This window comes from Rattus norvegicus, chromosome 5, assembly GCF_036323735.1.
Source record: "Rattus norvegicus strain BN/NHsdMcwi chromosome 5, GRCr8, whole genome shotgun sequence".
NCBI classification, from domain to species: domain Eukaryota; kingdom Metazoa; phylum Chordata; class Mammalia; order Rodentia; family Muridae; genus Rattus; species Rattus norvegicus.
Window position 1 is genome coordinate 54342277 of NC_086023.1, and position 14974 is coordinate 54357250.

Genomic DNA, 14974 nt, shown 5'->3' on the forward strand with positions numbered 1-14974 from the left:
CCGCCGGACTGAAATGAATTCTGTGTCATATAGCATAGGAGATGGAGGGACAATAAGAGAGAGAGAGAGAGAGAGAGAGAGAGAGAGAGAGAGAGAGAGGTGCGCACAGATGAGAGAACACACATGAAAGAATGGGAAGACTGGGAAGGAGAGGAAAGTAGAGAAGAGAAGAAATACCAGCTGGGTTCAGAATCTCTGGGGACAAGTTGGGAAGGCTGTATGTAAGTCAAGGGTATTTAATATACACGTACCAACTGTCTGCTGTCTTATTGCTGAAACCTCCATAATATAATATGTAGGATCAGCCGGGACTCACTAGCCCTCAATAAAGAACAAACACTGCACTAATCTGGCTCAAGGACCTTACTGGTCATTTTAAAACCATTTCCTCTCTTCTGGGGAATGGGAAAGCACATCTTAAATGGAAGCATCTAGAAATGACTGTGGCTACAACAAATGCATTCCAACTAGGGTAAACTGATAACACACCAGCTTTATTTCCAGTCACCAGACTCTTTCCAAAGGTTAGCATGTGAATGGCCTGTCCAGGGACACAGATCATGTCACCCATCGAGTCAGCGGTTTCTGGTGAAACTGCCCATGAGGGAAATGGCACGGATGCTACCAGAAGAACTGTGGCCTTTCCCCAGCTCCAAGCTCCATATAAGGTTATGGAGCCTGCAGGGAGTCGAGGAGAGATGGGATAGGAAACGTACTGTCTATATGGTACGCGTGTGCCTAGAACTTAGAAAAATAAGTGACAGAGAAGTTAGTCCAGAAGTCTGACAAGACATAAATGGAAAAGAACCACCACAACAAAACCCCTCAGTCTCAAAACCTGAATTCCAGTAAAGCCTAGAGGACCGGTCACGGGCAGAAGTGTGATGTGGGCGGAAGTGCAGCAACCTCTCCTGCACTGTCCTTGGCCCAAGGGGTTAAGGCTGGTCCTTCATGCTGTGGTCTGTATGGCCCACAGGTCCTGGCTAGCAGCACTTAGAGGGTTAAGAGCACGTGAAGTAGGTAAGGAACGTCTTTCAGAAGTCCTTGTGGGGCTGCAGCTTTCCTGCTCCGGGATCATTTCATTCACAGAGGACCACTTTCTGTCCCATGGGGACTCCTGGGAGAAACAGTGTTCCTTCCTTCCAGAAGATGGGGTGGAGTGTTAGTGACACATCCTGGTTGTCATCTCTTTCTGGAAAGCAAGAAGAGAAGGGCCGTTAGGGGACAATGAGTAGGGCAATGGTGGAAACACACTGGGGACATTTGCCTGGGCCATGAGAACATATTCCATTTGGTCTGTAGGCTTGAGCTAGCTAAGACACTCTCTCTCTCTCTCTCTCTCTCTCTCTCTCTCTCTCTCTCTCTCTCTTCCCCCTCCCCCTCCATCCTCCCTCTCATTCTCCTTCTCACCGACTTTCTCTTGAATTGTCTAAAATACTTTCCCCTCTTACCAAGAATCCAAGCTACTTGCTTTTTCGGGGTGGGGAGGTAAGAAGGGAGGAGAGGGCAAGATCTGGAGACACTGAACATTTGGCATTAAATAACGGCCCTCCTCTCAGGAGGTCATGAAGAATGACCTCCAGTGTTCATCCCCACCCCTTCCAGTTGTCTCTCCGTGTCTTTGTTTAGGGTGTACTGGTTCTGGTTGTGTGGTGGTTTCAAATGATAATGGCTCCCATAGGCTAATGTGCTTGAATGCTCTGTCCCAGTTGGTGGGACTGTTTGGGAAGAATCAGGGCACGTGGATTTTTTGGAGGTCAAGCATCACTTGCCAACTGGTATGATAAGGGTTTTGGGTTGCTATTTTCATAAACATCTCCCACTGGACTCAAAGATGGGGAAAAAATGAAGAATGTGATCATGTACAAGTCAGAGAGAAATTAAGGAAGAGGAAGAAACACGGGAGTGTGGCCTGCAATCTACCTATGCGCACTACTTTCCCGGCTCTTAAGGGAATGCAGGGCTCACAAACGGGCCATCCTTTCCCTTCCTTTGAGACTCTGCACAGGCTGGCCTATTCTCACCCAGTCCCATCTCTACCCTCCTTACCTGGCTAACTGCCACTTATCTTTCCAGTTCAGACATGATGACATCCATTTGCCTGGAAGACCTCATATTCACCTGTGGAGGTGGCCATGCCTTTCACCTGTGCACTCTTGACTTTGTTTAGGGTGTACTGGTTCTGGGTGTGTGGTAGTTTCGATAACAGCTCCCATAGGCTAACGTGCTTGAATGCTCTGCACCAGTTGGTGGGACTGTTTGGGAAGAATCAGGGCATGTGGATTTGTTGGAGGAGGCTTTCCCGCTAGATTGAGAATCACTGAGTGCCAGGAAGAAATTAACACTCATTGCATCTCTATGGGGGCTTTCATCCTTATACGCCCCATATTTCCCACAACGCTGGTGCAAGGGAGTTCTTTTCATCGTTAAGAACAGCGTGGGCTGCAGGCGGAGTAAGAGCCTTGAGCTTGTCAGCACTTGGGGAAGACGAGACTAAGTAATTTTAATTAGGTGAGTAAGCGGCTTCTGAGTTCCATTTGCCTCAGAACTGACTGCAGCTGCCGTACCTCTTGAATGCTGCCCTGGATCATCCCAGACAACCAAACGGCAAACATCTGAGTCAAAGGAGTTAGTGTGGCTGTTCGAAAACCATACAGACTGTGCGGGTTAAAGGAAGAACACGGTATGTGATCTAGGTACTCTCTCATTCCGTGCTAAACAGGGGAGCTCCCTAGTGCATTAGTCAGTATACAAATGCATCTGCTGAGCTCCTCGTGATTGTTCACTTGCCTTACTGTGTGAACTACATACGAGGAGGTGGGGCCCGATGTTCTCAGGTACCTAGGGTCTTTAGGGAGGAAGAAACGTGGTGGATCGCATGCCGAAATGATAACATTACTGCAAACAAATTTGCCAACAAAGACCTGGTCTAGTGAAACAAGGTCAGACATATTGCAATCTCACTTCTCTCCCTTGCTATTCACTCACATGAAGAGCATCACGTCTTAGGTAAAATGTCTGTTTTGGGGGACATTTTTTCTCTAACTCCATCACAGGATATATCCCACTCTTCCCCCCTTGAACAGCCACAGAACCCCTCTTCACCGGTCAAAGGTACAATGGTAATTTTAATATAAACGTATGTAGTCAATAATTACAGCGCCTTTTTAAAAAAAAATCCTAGCTAGTAATAATGACACAGAGAGACTGAGATTTATTTTCACCTTGAAGTACAATAACTAGGTATTATAAGTCCATTCTAATCCTCTAATCGAATCTGGCTACCTCAGCCAAAATGCCTGAGAAACTGGCATTTTTGTAATGGTCTAGTTGTCTGGGCTTCAGGTGCATTTTGCCTTGATGTCTCTCTGGAACTCTTCCTCATGTTGAATCCTCTCTTTCTCTCCCTCCTCCTCTGGCTGGCTGATGTGCTGTCCTATTCTTTCTATTGACTAGCCATTGGCCTTTCCAGATTTCATTGGCAAGGCAGAGACTAAATAGTGATCCTTGTTTACACAAACATGAGACAGGAGACTCTTAAGCCTTACAATGCTGTGTCTAGAATGTCAGATAGTAGGATTGGGGAACCAGCATTTGAATAATAGAAGGGTAGACTTAGAGTAACACTATGCCTACGGAAAAGCCTTTCATTTCTGCTCTTTGGATCATCCCAGGCAAGATCCTATGGGCTCTGCTGGCTGTTTGTCCTTGCATCCCCAGTGCCTGATAATCAGGGTCAATATGTGTTTGCGTAATCAAGTAACACATGGGTTCTCGGTCTCGTCATCTGTACAATGTACTGTGTTACTGAGTGGATCAAGGGAAGGTTAAATACATTACTATATGCATAGACTTAGCACATCTTAATTCCCTTCTCTGATCCTTTTCTATAGATGTGGTTTCAGAAACATGGACATGACATCAGTCACCCCTTGCTGGCAGGAAGTGGTTTGGGAAGAGTTTTCTGTTAATATCCACTCTGACATGGATCTGAAATGTAGAGGTAGAGGGATGTTGCTATGCAGGAGCAGAACACTCTTGACTGTAGCAAGGTGTGGTCAGCAAAGACAAATCAGAAAGAACCGTGCACCTTCTGCGAGGAGAGGAAATAACCACAGCAAACACAAGAGAAACCTACTGTTCCCACCTCAAGTTTCCAGTGGTTCCTGTGAACTGAGCACAGTGGTACAACAACTGTAATCCCAATATCTGGGGGGTGGGTGGGGGGTGGGTGGGAGTGGCGACTGAGGTTACCCTGGGGTTTAAAGAAGCAAGGACATGAAGATCAAAAACTAAAAGGTCCTTGTATTCTGAGTTAATGCTTGACAACAGATTGTGTATTTGAGAGGAAGAGGCTAAACAGGACTTCAGGTTTATAATTAACTCTAAATCGACTATGTGCAATGGATCAGTGCTCTGAAAGAAAGGAAGGGACTTTAGATAATAGCCCACCGAGGGCTCAGTGCATTGGGCAGCTGTGTCATTGTGTACATAGAACTCTGAGAGGGAACCACAACTGTCCGGCAAGAGTCTAGTCTCGGAGCTAAACTGGTTTCTATGAGGTGAACGACAGCCTGAGCAGAGAGAGGTTGTAAGAGGCCGAGGTCTCCCCTGCTCTTACGTGCTGCTCTGCAGGAGCGGCCCGCAACCCCTGGCTGCAGCCCTGAGAGATGAATGTGCACTGTACCGGAACTGTATAGGAACTGTACCGGAACTGTACCGAACCGTACCGGAACTGTACCGGAACCATACGGAACTGTACCAGAACTGTACCGGAACCGTACCAGAACTGTACCGGAACTGTACGGAACCGTACCGGAAATGGGGGAGGTTGGAAAAAGAAGGGTGACTCACTAAAGCCACACGGAGAGGGGCAGGTGTGGGATCCAAGCAAGCCCATGTGACTGTGAAGACCAGGGCTTTCCACATGGCATGGGCTGTAGCTGAAAACCTCTGAATCAGGAATAGATAGGCTCTTGAGTGATAACTTGGGAATGCATTGACTTATATATTAATTATAAATGGTTGCAGGTAATTCCTGAGTTTTCAAAACTGCTTGATTCAGCTAGGCTGATATCAATTTGAGTTATTAGTTGACACAGAGAAAAGCGTTAGGACAGTTAAGCTTAACACAGAAGAGTGTTTTTTTGTTTGTTTTTTTTTTTTTTTGAAGAGTGGGGGGGGAGAGAGAGAGAGAGAGAGAGAGAGAGAGAGAGAGAGAGAGAGAGAGAACACATCCAAAGTGCCTGAGTTAGGCTGTGAGGAGTTAGTAGTGGGGCTTTCTGCACCACGGTATGAGCCCCAACAGGCAGAAGAAAAACTGTTTCTGAGATGCATCTTTAATTCCTACAAGGAAACATGTTTTTAATGACAGCCCACAAACTGAAGGTCACTGTTCTTGGATCTAACCTTTGAAAATGTATAGGTATGGCCTGGTAAGACGGCTCACAGGTTAGAGTGCTGCCACCCCTGAAAAACGTTGTGGTCAGGACTCACATTAGTGGAGGAGAGAACTGACTCGCTCAAGTTGTCCTCTGACGTCCACACGCATGCCAGGCACAGGCCCTCTTTTCCTCTGACTGGGTTCCCCATCCAGCCTGAATGAGGGGATGTGTCTGGTCTTATTGCGCTGATATGCCATGTTTCCCTGATATCGCTGGGAGGCCTGCCTTTTCTGAAGGGAGAGGGGAGGCTGGAGGGTGGGGGTGGGGGTTGGGAGGAGAGGAGGAAGGGAAAACTGAGGTAAGGATGAGAGAATTTAACACACACACACACACACACACACACACACACACACACACACACACACACACACACACACGGCGGGGGGGGGGGCGCTCCAAGGCTGTATTCTACTTCTTTGCCACTTGGTGGCGCCATCAAACCATTTAAAGAGATTTTTCTCACATCACACTTTTCCTCACTGAACCCTCCTGAAGGCTAATCTAGTTTACCCAAAACCATTCATTCCTTCATTCCTTCCTCAAGGGGAGCAGGCTCAGTGTCTTTCTCACAGAGTGGAATGTAATATGTATAAGTCAGGTTACCAAAACCTGAAGAACGCTTAGGGTGATTTCTGCAGGGGAGACCTCTTAAAAGTTTCTGACAAGATGTCAGAAAGACAAAAGCCCCATGTTCTCTCCTACATGCAGATCTTAGCCTGTAATGTATAAACGTGTGTGTGTGTGACACAGATTAAGTCTAAATGGTTAGAAGAGAGACCAAGAGTGGGTAAAAATATTGGGAAGGTTGATGGGAAGGTAAAGGACACAGGAAAGGGACTGGGGGAGAAGTTAAAGAGAGGACCAGGGGATGGGGGATGTGAAGGGCAGGGAATCTACTAACAGTTTTGTAATAATGCTTAGAACATTAAAAATATTTTTAAAAACGATTTATTTATTTATTTATTTATTTATTACACTCCAGATTTTATTTCCCTCTTAGTCTATCCTCCGACTGTTCCACACCCCATACGTCCCCCCTGACACCCTCCACCCCTGTCTCCACAAGTATGTCCCCACCCCACCAGACCACTAGACTTCCTGGGGCCTCCAGTCTCTTGAGGGTTAGGTGCATCATCTCTATGAACCCAGACCCGGGAGTCCCCTGCTGTATATGTGTTAGAGGCCCTCACCTCAGCTGGTATGTGCTGCCTAGTTAGTGATCCAGTGTCTGACAGATCTCAGGGGTCCAGGTTAATTGAGACTGCTGGTCCTCCTACAGGACTGCCCTCCTCCTCAGCTTCCTCCAACTTTCCCATAATTTAAATACAGGGGTCGGCAGCTTCTGTCCATTGGTTGGGTACAAATATCTGGGTCTGACTCACTCAGCTGCTTTTTGGGTCTTTCTGAGAGCAGTCATGATAGGTCCCTTTTTGTGAACACCCCATAGCCTCAGTCATGGTGTCAGGCCTTGGGGCCTCCCCTTGAGGCAGATCCCAACTTGGGGCCTGTCCCTGGACCTTCTTTTCCTCAGGTTCTTCTCCATTTCTATCCCTACAGTTCTTTCTGACAGGAACCATTTCTTCCCATGGAAGAAATAAAGGTAGGCTTTGGATCTGTCACTTGGGTGAGCCTCATTCTCCACAGCCAGCAACCAACATCCACATTCTGCCACCTGGCAGAGGAAGCTGGTCATGGCAGGTCCCACCACCTGTGCACAGGCTGCACCTTACAGACAGCCGTGCCGATCTGCTTCCCCAGGTCTCCACAAGCTTGGTGCCTTGGAGTTTCTCCCTGGCCATTTATTCTACCCTATAAATGTCACCATTTCTTCTATGCCTGGCGAATTCCCACAGTTCACATGACTCCCCGAAAGCATCATTCACTCCGTTCTGGGTCCCCATTGCTGGGCTAGTGCTGGAATTCATCATACAGTTAGCCTCCATCTAAATGGTGTATTGTGTATACCTTAGTGTATGCTGTTGTGAGATGAAGGATATAGTTCCAAGTCTTACACAGTATAGATGGTTTGAGGCAGTTATAAATACAATTTATGTCTAATGCGAGTTATAGCTGGGTAAATTTTCTCTCTTTCTTTTGAAGATTTATTTATTATATAATAATGTACCTATAATTATATATGACTACACTGTCACTGTCTTCAGACACACCAGAAGAGGGCATCAAATCTCATTACAGATGGTTGCAAGCCACTGTGTGGTTGCTGGGATTTGAACTCACGACCTCTGAAAGAACAGTGCTCTTAACCACTGAGCCATCTCTCCAGCCTTAGCTGGGTAAATTAAATTATGTTTAGTTTTGTGTTTTCAATTTCTGATACTTTTGTCCTTGACATAGTCTCTGACTTTTTAAACACTTTTAATACTTACATAGTTTCTTGTTTTTTATAAAAGAGCTCTAGTTTAAAGAGCAGTGGTAAACTAACACCTGGGGGAGGTCACATTTAATTTTAGAAAAGATGTTTCAATAAATTTTGCCTGTTTTTTTTTTTTTTTTTTTTTTTTTTTTGGGTAGAGAGGTGGTGGGGGTAGGGGGAGAAAACAACCTAAGCTTTGCATAAGTTACACAATCCCTTGTCTGATCTCAACTTTTAAAACAGTACTATGTGCTTGATAGTACTGTGAGATGATTTTTGGCATCCATCAATCACATTTCTATGAGTTCTGTGATTTAAACATCATCATCATCATCACCATCACCACCACCACCATCATCATCTCTTTGTTCTGGAAGTTGTCTGGACATCGTGGGTTTGAAGCTAGCAGACATCTCACCCTGAAAGTGAGTTTACATGAAAGGGGTACCCCATCCTATCACCTCCCTTTCCTGCCTCCTGCCTGGGAATGAGAGAACTTGGCTGCAGGCTCCTGCTGTGCCCACCTCCCAAAGTATAAGGGGCTCGCTCTCTTTCTGTCCTGTGGGTTCTGATTCTCTCCAGAGACCCCCACCATTCTTTCCTTCTCTAGTGCTAGGGCCTCAGCTTTCCTTGGAACCCCTGCCATGCGTTTGCCCGTCTCACCGTCTATCCATCTGTCCATCCATGGCTAATAACCTCTTCAGTCCTCAGTAATCAGTCTGGTGTCTTCATCCACCTCATCTAAAACTTAACCTAGATCACACTGGCTCTGAACTGAAGCCACTTGCCCAAGCTCACACAGCTTCTCCGTGGCTTTCGATCCAGACTGAGTTGCTTGAACAGTAAACAAGCATATCCTATGCTGCTCCCATCATCCCACTCGAGGGAGATGCAGCTTAGGACATTGGTGGCGTTTAAAATGCCCCAGGGACACAACAGCATCTTACCATCCCCCACGCTTGCTTTTAATTTCCACAACATTCTGCTAACTGTAAGGAACAAGGAGGAGGAAGGAGGAAGACATATTAGCAACAGGGAAAACAACTAGGGAGAAAGAACAGAGAGCAGAAAGGATGTCGGGTATGGAGGGTTCTGTGTGAGAACACCTGGGTCTGGATGACCGGAGTAGATGCCCTGCCCCTATTGCAGCCATTAAAGACTCCATGGTTTGGAATAGGGTAGCATTATAAGTCCAAAGAAGTCCGTAATATACGTAATATAATGCTAGACTCGATCCAAAGGGAAAAGCTAACTGCCGGCAACCTGGGATAGGTGAATACTCCTGTCTCTGCCGCTCTCAAACTTCTTGAAGTCACAGAAATGACATGGAGTGTTAAACCACCTATTGTGTGGTGATCCCCAGCTTCTGGTGCCTATGCAGGTTGTGGCCCCTTCCCTCCTCTGCCTCGGAGTTCCAGTTCTGAGAAAGGGCCTGAGCTATGGCAGAAGCACAGTGGAGACATTGCTGCTGAACCACTGTGGGAGACACAGAACCATGTGGTAGGTATTGGTGTGCACACCTTTAGTCCTAGCATCTTCCTTTCATCCCAGCAGAGGCAGGCGCAACTCTGAGTGTTCACAAGGCCAGGCTGGTTTACACAGTGAGTTCTAGGACAATCAGGGAACATAGCGAGACCTGTCTTGATAACAAAACAAAATGGAACCCCACGACCAGGAAGAGTTCCATTCTGATGTCAAACTTGGGGCCTCTGGTTAGAGGGTAGACTGGACAGATGGTCTCTTTCTTAGAGACTCAAAAATTCCTATGTCGTGTCCAGATTATACCGGTTCATTTCTTTTACTATGTGCTAGCCCTCCTCTGTCCCCAAAGCATGTAGATTAAAATCATTGACCATCTTGAAAATTCCCATTTCTGCTACGAGAGTTCCATTCTATCCCTTATTGCCCAGAGCTGCCAAGGTAAGGTCCTCACCGAGACTGACCCACTTTCCCCCTGCAGCTGGCTCCTGGCCACACCCACTCCCCTCAGGCTGGGCTTCTGCACTCAGTAGACCTGAAGTCTGCAGTGGCCTCGTCTCTTACTTGTAGTCAATGCAAGTCCCTTTCGACCTGGCGGTTTCAATGGAGGAGTACTTAGTTGGCATCAGCAAGAGACACTGTGGTGCCGAACTCATCCATACTACCCAGAGGGAGATCATTCCTGACTACAGATGGGGGGAAGGGTGCATCTGACACAGGATGACACGGGGACATGGGTGTTAAAGCACCACGGACAATAGGCAGAGGTGATGTTGGGTGCTATAGAATCAGAACAGTTCTTCACGAAGGTCGACAGACTCAGAAGCCCTTGCTCTATCGAACTACCTTGCTGCCATTCCAATGTGGACACAGATTGAGAGACATTACTCCTCAGCTCCTGCTGGCTTCTTCAGCAGCATTGCCAAGGGGGACACAGTTGAGGCCCAAAGAGACACAGGAGCAGTCCCCACATCCTCTCTGTCTCTCTGTGCTGATGTGCTAGCAGCTTTGCACCTGGTCTTCAAGGACCTCGTGGTCTGCATTCCTCCCACCAGAGCAGCCTGGAACAGGCCTGGTCTCTGTACTTGTTCCTTCAGGATTTGAATGCCCGGAACAATCCAGGTCATCCATGCCCTGCTTGGGTGTCTTTGAAGCTTCTAACCCACCTTGATGGCAGACAGAGCAACTCCCAGGGAAGAGAAGAGGATCCTGGGCTGAGGAAGGAGAAGGTGTTTAAGTGGCTCTTTGGTAACCATGTGGCCTGGAAGTTGATTCTCCCTCAGGTGGGTAGAGATGATGGTCAAGGGAGAGGCAGGTTGAACCTTAGGCTGCTGGCTATGGTTACATCCCCAGAAAAAGAAAGATAAGCTAAGGGAGGGAAACAAGCAAAATTAAAACATCCTAAATAACCCCCCAGCCAGTTCCCCTCGGAAAAGCTGGACTACTGTGGATGCAGGAGCCAAGGAAATTCACACCCAGCCTTGATGCAGGCAGAGGCCTTGCGGTGGGACCACAGCTCTCCAATGAGGCTAGCTTTCATTTCCTGTGGTGAGGGTTTCTCTTCTCACTTTCTAGAACCCAAATAGCTATGTGGACCAGGGGAAATGACTTTGGTCCTTGGGCAAACTCCCTCGGCGATTCCCAAAGCATTTCTCTGAACAGATGGGTAAGTCCATGGAACTTGCTTGTCCCCCATGCAGGGTGAGGCATACCTGGCTGTTTTCATGATAACGGAGAGACAGAGGGAGAGGGGGAGGGAGAGGGAGAGGGAGAGGGAGAGGGAGAGACAGAGGGAGAGGGAGAGGGAGAGGGAGAGAGAGAGAGAGAGAGAGAGAGAGAGAGAGAGAGAGATCAGAAACTCTTTTATGAATTTATGCTATTCTCTCCTTTGAGCTCAAAGATCTTCCTTCTGGCCCTCAGACAGGCAGGCTTTCTGGCAGGAATCCTCTGTTCAATTGTGGTCAAACTGAGCAGCAGGTAATACCAGATGACTGGGGCCTAAACATTCTGCACAGGATTTTTATAATTCGACTGTGCCCATTTCATAAGAACTTGGAGGGGATGGGTGGTGGAAAAACCAGTAGGAAGCTGATGGTGGTCACTGTGTATGTCAAACATCCATCTCCGTATCTGCACAGATAACACTTGGCAGACCGGTGGGCAGCGAATGAAGCGGTGTAAGAAGGACGGGGTGATAGCAAAACAATACAGCGAGCATATCATGTCCGCCCCAGGCACATCTATCTCCCACCCACCCACCCCCGTGCCAGACACTGCACTGTGCAGCCTGCAGAACAATGTCGCTGTGTGTGGTCTCTTCACTCTGCAGGGGGACCCGAGGGTCAGCATCTTGGCATAGTCACGTACACAGCTCTCAGGACCACAAGTCTAAAACTTCTAAGTCTGCCTTCGAAAGGCGTCCATCAGCTACGGACCTAGGCATCGCGCCTTCCGTAGCTCCAGTCAGCATCGCTCTCGGTAGAGCCTGAGAGGCAGCCACGCTGCATCTGCGCTAGCCACGGGGTGGGATTACTTCCAAGAGCCCCAAAGCTCGGGCTGCTCCCCTCCTGTGGGAGCATTCCAAAGTCTGAGATTGTTGAATAAGGCAGGAGAACGCTCAGACTATAAAGCTTAAAACAAACACAACAAAACAAAAACCTTCAAAACCCTCACAAGTATGGATGAGATTCAGCCAGTGCAGAAGAATTAAAAAAATGTCCTTTTTGGTGCCTTTTAGGGATGTGGGTGGTGAGTGACCCAAACAAAGTAAAAATAGCAGTGTGTCAGGCTAGAGCTCCCTGACCTGAAAGAACAATATTTATTTGATTAATTGTGTTTCTAGCACATTACTTAAACGGACGGTGTTTCCTCTACGCAAAGGTGGGTCTGAGTATGGACACATACACGCAGGCCTTCAGATCCACACAGACATACCTATGGACAGATAAACACATATTCACACCACCCACGGAGGAGAGCTATTCATGACCTATACAAAAATCAGACTGCTTTTCTTTTCCCCAAGCCCTACAAACATCACAGAGAAGTTGCTTTGTGTAAACACAGTCAGCCCTTGGTTTACACTGATTCACGGAAAAGGAAGAGGCGCGGATTTCTGAACCCCTCCCACAGAACCACGGGGTTATGAGCACATGGCTGGGTGCCTCCTGTCAGGAGGACGTGGGTCCCAGAGTTCGATAGCTGCAATGTCAACGAAACAGGTTGGAGAACCACGCAGGAGACAAACCACGCCTGTGAAAAGTGATCTAGATTAGGTCAGAATTATCTAGAGCTTCTGGGCATGCCTTTGAGCATTATCTAGACTGTCTAAATTAGGTTAACTAAAGCAGGAAGACCCACCTGAGCTGTGGGGTGCACTGTTCCGTGTTGGGGTCTTGGACTGAATGAAAAGAAAACCAGCTCAGAGCAGGAGACCTCTTACACTCTGCTTCCTCACGGAGGGGGACTGCAGGGTGCCCAGCTGCCTCAGACTCCTGCTGACCCACTCTGTTACACGATGGAGTGCCCCACGAACCCTTCTTTCCTTAGGTCACCTTTGTTCAGTATTTTGTCACAGCAACAAGTCGAGCAGCCAGCACTCTGGTGTCATCGTACTCTGGTGTCAAGAGTCCCCACAGACCCCTGAAGCACCCTGTTTGACAGGGGCATTCTTTCTAGCATCGTGACTTTCTCTGCAGATTCGCCCACCCTGCTCTTCCCCTGCTAACTCATCCTTCTGTGGTGTCATTACTCCCTGACCAGAACAGGACAGCGACCAGACACAATCTTTGCTCTAAGCAACGCTATGAGCCAGCATAGCATAGAAGCTGCCCGCAGTGGTTATCCCTTATCGCTCTCTCCCATTCCCCTTTCTGTCTACTCAGTTCCCTTAGAGTTTCCCTAAAGGTCAGTGTTGTATGGTGTTTATCCCTCCAGTTGTAACAAGATGCCAAGTTAGGGTTCTATTGATGTGAAGAGACACAATGACCACAGCAACCCTTGTAAAGGAAAACATTTAACTGGGGCTGGCTTATAGCTCAGGGGTTTAGCCCACGGTCATCATGGTGTCGTGAAGGCAGACATGGCACAGGAGAAGGAGCTGAGAGGTCAACATCCGAATCAGCAGAGAGCAGGATGAAAGAGAGACACCTGGTCTTGGCTTGAGCTTCTGAAACCTCAAAGCCCACCCCCGAGTGACACACTTCCTCCAACAAAGCCTCACTTAGTCCAACAAAGCCATTCCTCCTAAGAGTGCCACTTCCTATGGATGCTTGGTGGCTATTCTCATTCAAATCAGTTCACGTGGCAACTAGGACAGAACAACATAGTGGAAAACAGGTCTATATGGTGATAAAGAAGTCACTGACCCAGGTCAGAAGCCCCTTACCCTTACCTCAGATTCTAGCTCCTAATGCCTCTCCCAGCTACAAGAGATGTTTGGATGGGCTACACTATGCATAGGGAACACTTCAACTAAAAGCAGGACTCCCTGGTAGTCGCCGTGAAGTTGCCATCCCTGGCGGTGTGGGACTTTGCAGAGATACAGCTGTTTGTCAGACACTCCTGTAAGTGACCCCTCACCCGTGACTCCGTAAGAAAGCAAATTTGGCAAAGTCACTGGTCTCAGCAGGCTGGACTTTGGTGAGATGGTACTTTGATCTGACATTGGTTCCCTTCTGGGGTGTTTGGACATTTGTTTTCATCTCCCCAGGAAAAGTGAACACAACAGTTTGGTGTCTGTCACAAGTCTAGCTTCCTCCTCCCACGCCCTGCATTCACCCACATGGCTGGATTGGCTCTTGTAGATGGCTCAAGATGCCCCAACCTGGACTGACTCCTTAAGATGGCTCAAGATATCCTTTGAGGAGTGAAACAGATTTCTGCATTGCTCAATGCTTACTTGTGGAGCCTGCCAGCTTTTGGCATGGGTATCACCGTTTCTGTCGCTGGCCTTCCATCAACATCCAGAAAGGCAGTGGCTGGAAGCAGGGTTTCACCCCCTGTGGGGTCGCTGTAGGCACGAGGGTTTTAATGAATGGGCTCAACTTTAATGACCTTCAAAAATGCCATGATCAGTCATTTTGTAAGTTTTCTGAACTTTCAGGTCATGGGTGCCTGAAGGAAGAGTTTACCTCCCTTGGAAAAAAACAAAGAGTCTCATAGAAGCCAGGCAGCCTTGAATGTGCCCCAGGATGAGTCTGCCACCGCTTAATAAGACCTGTATTGTATGCCTGGTGAGATGTGGAGGAGGGGTCTCTTCCTCAATGAGCTTGTAATTTGCGAATTTGTAGTTTCTTAGCAGGCCCTTCCCTTGGGCAGAAACTGTGGTTTAGACGGAGCATAGAGTCCAAAACAAACTGAAAACCTTCATTTTAATAAAACATGACCTTCATGTATTTCTCAATTTGCAATGGGATTAGCTCCCAGTGAACCCATCCTAATCTGTAAACATGGTAAAATCCGCTTCGCACACCTGACCTACTGAACATCTGGACTAGCAGCACAGTGCGTTGAAGGGGAGGGCTGTGTGCACGGCTACACACATGCACACAAGTACACACATGCTCGCACAGACTTGAGGCTCCCTCTGCTGCCTAACCTCAAAAGAGAATATCCTATCACCAACCTGAAAGAAGACCAAACCTCACAATTCCAAGTATGCTTTCTACCAGGAGAT

General features: G+C 47.7%; 1 protein-coding gene across 1 annotated transcript in view; it reads right to left on the bottom strand.

The window, feature by feature from the left end:
- Positions 1-232: 232 nt before the first annotated feature.
- The window catches only part of Mob3b (MOB kinase activator 3B), a 191656-nt gene continuing 176914 nt past the window's right edge, over positions 233-14974 (bottom strand). Inside the window, exon 4 of the mRNA NM_001108970.2 lies at positions 233-1192. Within this exon, the coding sequence (NP_001102440.1) occupies positions 1163-1192 (30 nt within the window). The 3' untranslated portion in view covers positions 233-1162. The remainder of the gene's footprint in view (positions 1193-14974) is intronic.